Source organism: Berghia stephanieae, chromosome 1, assembly GCF_034508935.2.
Source record: "Berghia stephanieae isolate SIO BIC M18660-M18661 chromosome 1, UCSD_Bste_1.3, whole genome shotgun sequence".
Classification (NCBI taxonomy): domain Eukaryota; kingdom Metazoa; phylum Mollusca; class Gastropoda; order Nudibranchia; family Aeolidiidae; genus Berghia; species Berghia stephanieae.
Window position 1 is genome coordinate 95,796,517 of NC_088360.1, and position 10,000 is coordinate 95,806,516.

The following is a 10,000-nucleotide window of genomic DNA, read 5'->3' on the forward strand; positions in this document are numbered from 1 at the left end:
TTTGAAGATACTGGTAAGTGAGGCTTCTTACTGAATGCAGAATTGGGCGTTGAATTGCTCTCTTCAGGGTTGTCCATTTCAGTTGTTGCCATTTTTTTGGTTAAACCATAGGTAGATGATGAAGATGTGTTGGAAAATGCTAGAGATTCTAAAGTTTTGCAACGGGAATGAGTCTGACCCTGATGAGGGGTTTCTTGGAAATTGTATTTGACTTCAAATTCATCATAGTCTGTAGTGGTGGCGAAGTCACTTTTCAGATTCGCAGACCATGTGGTCTCTACTGCAGGCTCTGAAACATCTGAGCTTCTATCAGGATTTGACAGGTCTGTTGATGTTCCTTTATATCTGTCTTCTATCTTGGAAGCATCAGGAGTTGTATTGGTATCTTTAGCACTGGATGATGATGTTATTTTTGTTGACAGTGCAGGGTTTTTAGCCCGACTACTAAAACATGGAGTGGGAAAGTTTGATAATTTTTCATGCTTGATATGGGTAATTGACCACACATTTTCTGATTTACGTTTGACACCAGCAACAAAAGGAAAACTGAGTAAGGAAGCTTTGTCATACACATTTCTATGGCAAAATTTTGGATTAGAAGGTACTGAAAATAATGGAATATTTTGAGACTTTTGTCGATTTGAGGTTTTCTGTACTTGATCTGTTTGGAATTCACCTCTATCCTCAACGGCATTTAGATTTACTTTGCCACTGTCTGGCATCTTCATTCCGCCTTTGTTCTTTGGATCAATATAAGATTTCTTTTGGTGAAAGCTCGAGGGTGATTGCCCTTTTGGTTTACAACTGGGAAATGTTGGTGTTTCAAATGGTAGCCCATGCTTTCTTTTGTTTATATCCAAACTGTTTCTATTCAGATTTAGGGTTTTTGTTGGATTGATATTGTCTTCCTCATTTGTACTGCCATTACATTCAGAAGCAATTCTGGTGCCTCTGATACTTTGTCCATCTATGTTTGAAACAGATGTTTGATTATTCTCATTACAACCCGAAATCAATAAATTAGTCTTACTGGTTGAAGGTTTGAAAACGTTTGATCTGCTTTTCTCAACAGGGATAGAATTTTCCTTTTTCTTACTATTATCATTCACTAGTCTGGAATCTGTGTCCCTATTTCGGGCATCATCACATAATTTCAAGACAATATCTTTCAGGAATTTGTTTATGTCGTCTCCATCCAAATTTAAATCAAGAAACTTGTCAACAATGTTCTCATGTCTGCAGATTTTAAAAAATGAATTATTTATAAAATTTTCAACAAAACAAATAAATAATAATAATATTAATAATAATAATAATATAATAATATATAATAATAATAATAATATATAATAATAATAATAATATAATAATAATAATATTAATAATAATAATAATATAATAATAATAATAATAATAATAATAATAATAATAATAATAATTAATAATAATAATAATAATTTCTATTGTCGGTTAATAGACAATTCATTTTTCGACTTCATAAGAGAACTCCAAAGAGATTTTTATTTTGGCACAGAGAGATATTTTCTTCATTTAATATCTTACATATTTACCTCACTTAATGTAGAATTCTTTCCCAATGTTAAGAGCGGCAAATGGTTTATATAAATTTTAAGAAATTGATTGTATTCAAAATATTTAGAGGAACCACAAACTCGTATTGATTCAATTCATGTACTCCAACCTCATTGTCATACTCACTAACCAGAATGTTGACACACAACCCACATGCTAAATGTAATGACATAATATTTTCGATCGGATTTGACGTAACAAATTTGATTTTTAAAAATAAAATCATCACGCACAACGTCTAATCAATCTCATAATGCACTCAAATTATCTTCATGTCAAAATTTGGTGACTATTGGTCCAGTGGTTTCGGAGCCTTAGTGTTACAGAAAAATCCAATTTGCTAATAATAATAATAATAATAATAATAATAATAATAATAATAATAATAATAATAATAATCTCTTCCTCCTCCTTCTCCTCCCCCTCTTTTGTCTCCTCCTCCTCCTCCTCCTCCTTCTTCCTCTTCTTCTTCTCCCTTATTACTATTCTTCTTCTTCTTCTTCTTCTTCTCCTTCTTCTTCTTCGTCTTCTTCTCTTTCTCCTTCTTCTTCTTCTTCTTCTTCTTCTTCTTCTTCTTCTTCTTCTCCTTCTTCTTCTTCTCCTTCTTCTTCTTCTTCATCTTCTTCTTCCTTATTACTATTCTTATTATTCTTATCATTATTATCAATATTATTATTATTATTATTATTATTATTATTATTATTATTATTATTATTAATTATTATCATCATTATTATTATGATTATGATTATTCATCATCATCACACCATCATTATTATTATTAATATTATTATTATTATTATTATTATTATTATTATTATTATTATTATTATTATATCATTATTAATTATTATTATTATTATTATATTATTATTATTATTATTATTATTATTATTATTATTATTATTATTATTATTATAGTATTGTGTGGAAGTATTTTTTTTATGGTTTATTGTTTACTTGAAAAGTGATGTGTTGCCATTGAAGACAGAGTAAGATGATCATGTTTAAGGTCTTGAAATTTTCTTTAATATGACGATAAGTGGCATATGTTGCCAACTGTCACACTCTGGTATTATATTTGAGGGAACCTGACAATGAAATTGAATTTAAAGCCATAATACATATTGAGAAAAAATAAAGTTCTTTCACAAAACAATTTTTTTTTTCATCTTGGCCGAAATCTTTGCCAATTTCAATTGATTAAATTGACTATCTCGTTGTCAAAAACTCTAAAATCTGACACTTTGAAGTGGTGATTTTATTTATATTAACACTGACATAAAGTACATTATTGCCTTCGTAGAAGCCCTCGTTGCATCGCTGCAACTGATCTCATTGTGAAAATGGTTAGGTTTGTTGTTAAAATTGATAAAATAATGGCATGTTTCATCTGATTAAAGTAACGTCTACTGTAGCGGGAATGTTTAAATAAAGATGCACTCACATCTGTCTCCTTGCTAAAGATGTAGAACTATCCTCGACTGGGACTGTCTTGAATTGGCATAACAAATCAGATACCTGAGAGAAGAAAAAAAAAACCCCACAAAATAATTCAAATAAATAATGACAAATATATTGAAGTGCTTGGGAAGCTTGTTGATCTGTTTGTTTTTAATTGTTTTGCATCACTTGGAACACTTTTAGGTAATTCAAACTCCAGTAAAAAAAGGAACATCTGGTACAAAAAGATGAATCCATAAGACTATATCCCTTTTAGAAAAAACTCCAGGAAGGGTCTGGCAATACCAAAATTTTATAATTCCAAAACAGAGACATTTTTTAAAGTCATTTAATAACATAAGGGACTGACCCCCTTTTCATGCCCAAAGAGCAATTATATCTATAATGAGGTCCATTCCAATAATACTTCCCTTCTATCATAACATCAAAACTTCTTGGTACAGAATAATGAAATTTGGTGCAACTAGGTTGTGTGCAAATTTTAAGCATGAGTGTTAAATGAATAGAAAATTATTCCTTTTCCTGTTGATAGTTTAGTCATGATGGCCGGCATAATAAATGCTCAGGAAATGAGGGAATCTGTCTCAAGGTATGACGTTTTTGAGTAATATTAAAGTTTTCATGTTTACTAATAAATATGCCCCAAACATACACAAAGACCTAATAACTGCCCTTGAAGACAATGCACCATCCATCAAACCACTATAAAGTGGATTGAAGCGATTTCTGATGGGCAAAGGGATATATAAGATTAAAGCCGGCCTGGTAAGCTTATTAGTACTTGTGGTGATGCAGGAATTTCAGCTGTTGAACAATTCTTGGCACAAATCATGCTCTGAAATTGCTGGAGAATTGTCCATGTCAATGACATCTGTTTACCAGATTCTCACAGAAAAACTTGAAAAGAAAACTGTTCTCAAAATGGGTTCCCCATTTGCTGACACCAACTGAGGAAGAAGCTAATATCGATTTCTCAAGGCAATTCATTTGTTTCATGTTTTTAGATAGAATCGTCACTGGAGATCAAACCTATATACAAAAAGACAGCCTCCTGAGTGGGGAAACGAAGGATGAACCTCACCCTGAGAAGTCATGTCAAAAGCAAAAGATGCCCTAAATGTGATGCACATGTTATTCTTTGACATATCTGGCATCATTTTGAGTTGGTCTGTTCTGAACGGCACTAAAATCTACTCCCGATATTATAAAAGAATTCTTCAAGAAAAGTTGACAACAGCCATCAGAAAGAAATGGCCAGGTCTACAAACCAGTTACACAGCAAAATTGGGTATTGAGCTGTTGAGCAATTATGAGTGAGACATATTGGAGCATCCACGCTTTTCTCCAGATCTGGCTCTCTTTGACTTTTGGCTGTTCCCAAAGATGAAAGAGAGCCTATGGGGGACAATGATTTGAATCAGCAGAAATCATTATTTTTGCAACAAAAGAAGCTGTCAAAAGCTGGACAACTCGTCTTACTTCCTAATACTTCCTAATAATGTAAACATTAACTTATTAATTCAAATGATTTGCAATATTTACATTGACAATATTAACTATTATACAGTGTTGAACTTATTCATATAAAGCACAACTCTGGCTAAGAAACCGTTCCTTATTTATATATACATCATGTATCCGTTCTCTATTTATTTTACTGTGTAAATTATAACATGTCTGTGCAAAAAATTTCCTTTTTGGGATGCAATAAAGTATCATCATCATCATCATTCATTTTACATCCATGTACAGCCACAAAATCTGAGAAAAGAGCCTTCTCCATAGACTCAACTTTACACTGCCTTCTTGAGCTTGAAAACGCGCAATATCCACTAAAAATGCTCAAAGCTGTTTTACAAAGGGTCCCTGACCAAAAGCAACACATAACATGTAGAATGGGATATGATGCCTGTTAGGCAATATTACAATTTTTTTCCGACAGAGACAACCCTGTTAACGGCCAGGTATTCATTTTACACCTGAGTATGTGAGAGTAAAGTGAGAGAATGTGAGTAAAGAGACTTTTCCATGGATTCAACTATGCGCTGAACGAGGCTCAAACCCAAGACCTCCTGATCCGAAAGTGTCATACCACAAGACCACATAGCCGCAATATTTGAGACAACAGACATAAATGATAGAGAATTATAAATCACCTGATGTCCCCTTTTCACCACATCACTGGGAATGCCAACTTGGGCCGCACATTTACCAGCATAGCTGGAACTGGTATGGCCAGGAATTAGTTGATACAGGAATACAAGCTCCTCTTCATTGGCTACAGTGTCAAATGTCTAAGAGAGGAAGAGATAGAGTAGAAAATTAATGTAAAACGTAGTTTGAAGAATAGACTTGGATAAATGGGGCTGTGACTAAAAAATTTTCTTTAAATGACATTCGACACAAAATACATTAAGTAGTTCAAGAAAAAATACTGATATGATCCAGCTTTCATCAATTCCTCTCGGTTGAATAATGATAACAACCCCCCCCCCCCCCCCCCTCCAAAAAAAAAAAAAAAAAAAAATTAAATACAAACCCAAACCCCCCTCCCCAACCCCACAAAAAAAAACATATAAACAAAACAAACATTTAGAATTAGAAACAAGCACATAAAGAATTGCATTCAAGTACAGTTTCTCAAAGTGACTAAAAATTGTGGACAAAGCTTTTGATTTTTATTTCATTTTTCAACCTAGAGAAGTTGATAAAAGCTGAATCCTTCCATAGTTTTTCAGAATACCCTTGAATAGCAATATCGTCTGGGAGCAAAAAAATTATGTCTTTATTCAAGGGTTCCAAGAAGATGGAAAAAAGGGGGTGTGATGAGACCTGTGATAATAATGGTGGCAATGTGCGGATCAGTGCCTGTGATAAGTCATGTCCCAACCATGCCAGAATGTGTATTTTTCCTGTTGTCAAGAGGTTTACCAGATCAGATACGCTTTCACTCTCCAATGTGTATTATCACTGTTTTTATCGTAACAGTGCCTAAACGCCATTTTCCCTCTGTTATTTATCCGGGGTTGGGACATTTATTTGATTAAATGGCATTTAATAATACAACAGAATATATCTTCATTCTTGATTCCCTCCTGCTTCGTCAGCGAGAGGTAATGACACCTCGACAGTACCAGAAATGCCAGATGGTCAGAGTTCCTTGTGGTCAATTTCGACTTTAAAAGTGGCCAAATAAACCCTCACTTGGCCAGACCCTACAAACAATTTGACCCCTCTAGAAAAACTCATCTGTTTTGATAAACATGAAATCGACTAGACTTGGAACAAATTTGGTTTCGAAAACTGCCACACTCATGAGGTCCCAAGTTTGAGGGTTTTTGCCAAGATGAGGGTCATTTAGATCAATTGATATTTGAAATGACATGTTTTCTGGCCAAATATTTAAATACATGTCTTTCCAGGGTACAGTAGTTAACTAGTTGAAATAAAGAATTAAAACTAATAATTGAAACATGATTCTCTTTGTGGCCAATATTAGCCAGCAACTATCGGGTAGCCCTGGATAGCATCATTTTTCTATGTACCAGTTGACAACAGCTATAGGTAGGTAAGCATTGGTCAGTAACAAAGTGATTTTGTTGGCTGTGAGCAAGCCTAGATCCTCCCACTTCTTCTTCTTCTTCTGAAACAGGTGACTAGGTCTAACCTAACATTGCAGTCGAAAAAATTGAAATGAATTGTATCCTCTATGCTACAAAAAAAAAAAGACTTCTGTTGTGGATCTAGTATGAACAGAGTTGTCTATTTGGATGAAATGAAAAAAAAAATGTATGCTTTGGTAAAGGTTAAATTGGGAAAGTATAAACGGAAACAATGACAGTGATGATGGTGCTGGTGCTGGTGCAGTTGCTGCTGCTGCTGCTGCTGATGATGATGATAACGAGGATGAGAAATGTAATTTTGGTGATAATGATAAATCATATCTTGAAATTAAGGCACATTTAAAAGCATTTAACTATCAACAATAATTGTGATCAATAACCCCTAAAACATTCTATAATAGGCACTGCATTGCTTCCATCCATATTACTCACCAAAAACTCCACGTGACGCAGTCTAGGGAGAAGTCGTTGCTGAATGATACTGTGAAAATGTGTGGCTATGAGAGCAAAGGGGCACTCTGATTCTTTCTCAATCCAATATTTGATTACAGCTGTCAGCAGTGATAAACCATCCGTCTGGCAATAATCAAGCAATATATTATTTAACTGTAGGCTGAGTGAACACCAAGGGGAGAAAAAACCCATTAAAAAACTTACATAGGAAATCGATAATGATAATTAACACCACAGGGAGAGGATGGCATCTATGACTATGGTTTCGATTTAATTCAAAGAAAAGGCAAAAGAATGTTATCCATGAATGCGTTAGTGTATATCTATTGTTGTTAAAGATTTCCATGTTTGCCTTCGAAAGTGTTTTAAGATTTTCATGTTGCCACTACTATGAAAATTGGGGGATTATATAGGGAATTGAGATTTCTGTGATATCAAGATTTGCGTGTTTGATATTTCTGGGCTTCATTGTAGTAAAATTAAGTGAGACCCATGCCCAAGTATGAAATCATATTTCCATTTCATATTGTCCGGTTGCCTGATAGGTGTCCTTTTAATAACATTCTAATAACATTCGTCACTGCCTGAGTTGAGTGGAATAATGTCTGTACAGTGCCTTACCCAAGGACACAATATTAGGACCAGAATTTCTCATGGTCACTGTCATCCACCCAGCAACTGATCACACTTAACATTGCTTGATTTTGTGACAAGATGAGTCACACCATTTTGAAATAGTTGGTCACAAAAGATGACTAAAATAATAAAATGATTTGATGTCTCACAGACTCTGTCCCTTTACCAAACTCGTCAACGATGACCAAAGACTTGGAAGAAGCTGATCTGACAGCCTGTGACACCTGGCTGAGATCCTGCATGAAGGTAGACATTCGGACGGCTGTACTTTCTAAAGACTTGAGTCGAGAGAATATAGCATCACAAGGGCCAATGTTAGCTTCTTCTGCTGGAACAAAGCTGCCAATATGGGCCATGAAAACAATCAAAGCTACCTGAAAATTAAAATTGCGACTTTTTTCATTTTTACTTCAATTTCTTTGTCTCAGATTTGAAGAATAAATAAGGATGAATGATCATTACTGACTGCATCGAATTTATCAGACCATAAAAATATAATAGCCTAAATAAATAAAGATAAAAACCTTGGGTCTTTATAGATTTTCAGGAAACCTAATAAGTGTTTCTAGTATGCAAGGTAACTGTAAAATCACTCTAGCATCTCCTATTCTTAGAGTTGTGATAGCCCAGCGGATAGAGCACTTGCCTTGCAAACTAAGAGACTGAGTTCCTGCCACTGTTCTCCTTTTTCTTCTGTCAATTCTTATTCTGATGATGATAATGATGATGAAGATGATGATAATGATGATAATGATGATCACATGATAATGATACCTCATTAGGGACTTGAGTCTAAAATCTATTCCATGAAATCGTCTGAAAATTTGTAGTTATCTCAGAGATAATGTATTACGTCACTATAGACAATTTTTTTAATAGGGTATGTGTATTTTGACTTATAATCCAAAGTTATAAATTTTTAACATAAATTTGTCATAAAATTTTGATTTGTCACTTTTTACAACTTTGTAATGTTCTAAATTCAAATCCTATAAGCTAAATCCGTAAAATCTCTCTCTGGTGACACAAAGTGTTATAATGTTGATAAGAGGGAAGAACATGGAGATTATTCCTTCATTAGTTTTTGAGGAAAATTTGGCACAAGGTTGTTATACTTTTTGATGGCAGACCCCTGAACTAGGATGCGAAACAGATATCAACACAGAAAATATATTCTTTTCACCAAAAATGATTTCTTATCCAGTAATGACAATACAGAATGCTAAAAACAGCCAAATGTAGGTAATTAATCTTCTTTATTTTTTTTTAGAAAAGACAGAAACCGTCCCTTAATAACAAATTCATTTAATCAATTTCAGTGGGAAAAAAAGGTATGATAAGATGGACATACTTGTTTAAGATAGACACTTTTCCCACAAGCATTTGGTCCTGTGATGAGCTTCATCTTACTGCTGTTTACCCCCAGTGTCACATCATTGGGTACAAATATATTACAACAAAGTTCTTGAAGAGGGTGCCTGGAGGATTCACATGCCATCAGATTTATAAATACCTTCAAATTGCATTAATGATAAAAGGAGAATGATGAGACTGAGGTCAATGACATATTAAGAGTATTAAGGCTTTGTAATTGAGTCGATTAGCTGACATGATGATAAGCTCACTCAAATAATCCAAACGTTGCTTCGTAGATTGGATTCCCTTAAAATCTTAATTTTGAGGGCCCCAAGCCATAGCTGGAGTTGCAACACAGAAGCTGAACTGAAGGAGAAAAGGACAACATGGGAGAAAGTGGAAAGGGCAGCCCAAAATTATGTCTGATAGAAGAGCATGTTGATGGCATATGCCAATGGAGAAGCGAGCGGCCTATGTAAGTAATAGCTCCATTGGTAGAGCATATTTACCTAACAAAGGGACCGTTATTGGTTGGTTTCATTCAAGGTTCAAATCTAGCCCATTCGTCCATCCAGCAATGATTGTGTAGCTGGCTCTATTAGATCATGTAGAAATTACAGTGATTTCTATGAGAGTGCCCTACACTTACTTAAATGCAAAATTCTGCTGAAGTGCACGCTTTTCTCATTTTGATCTCATTTCAGTTGGTATGCCCACTAATGACACATTTGACGGGAATGTGTTGATGCTTTATTCATTATTGCTATTTGTCTCATTTTTCCAATTTGTCAATTGAGCACTTAAAATGTGATATGGGGCAAAGTAAAAAAGTCATAAATGTGTAATCATTGATTTTCTTTTATCCATTTAGCGGA

At 34.2% G+C, this 10,000-nt stretch overlaps 1 protein-coding gene across 3 annotated transcripts in view; it reads right to left on the bottom strand.

Annotated features, from left to right (window-relative positions):
• Positions 1 to 10,000, bottom strand: part of LOC144962461 (mutS protein homolog 5-like) — a 50,542-nt gene that overhangs the window by 957 nt on the left and 39,585 nt on the right. For all 3 annotated transcript variants that reach the window (XM_078895420.1, XM_078895421.1, XM_078895423.1), the window contains 6 exons: positions 9,121 to 9,247; positions 7,919 to 8,143; positions 7,113 to 7,256; positions 5,214 to 5,351; positions 3,041 to 3,114; positions 1 to 1,236 (listed from right to left, as the gene is read on the bottom strand). The exon at positions 1 to 1,236 is cut by the window's left edge and continues 957 nt beyond it. In XM_078895420.1, the coding sequence (XP_078751546.1) occupies positions 1 to 1,236; positions 3,041 to 3,114; positions 5,214 to 5,351; positions 7,113 to 7,256; positions 7,919 to 8,143; positions 9,121 to 9,247 (1,944 nt within the window). The remainder of the gene's footprint in view (positions 1,237 to 3,040; positions 3,115 to 5,213; positions 5,352 to 7,112; positions 7,257 to 7,918; positions 8,144 to 9,120; positions 9,248 to 10,000) is intronic.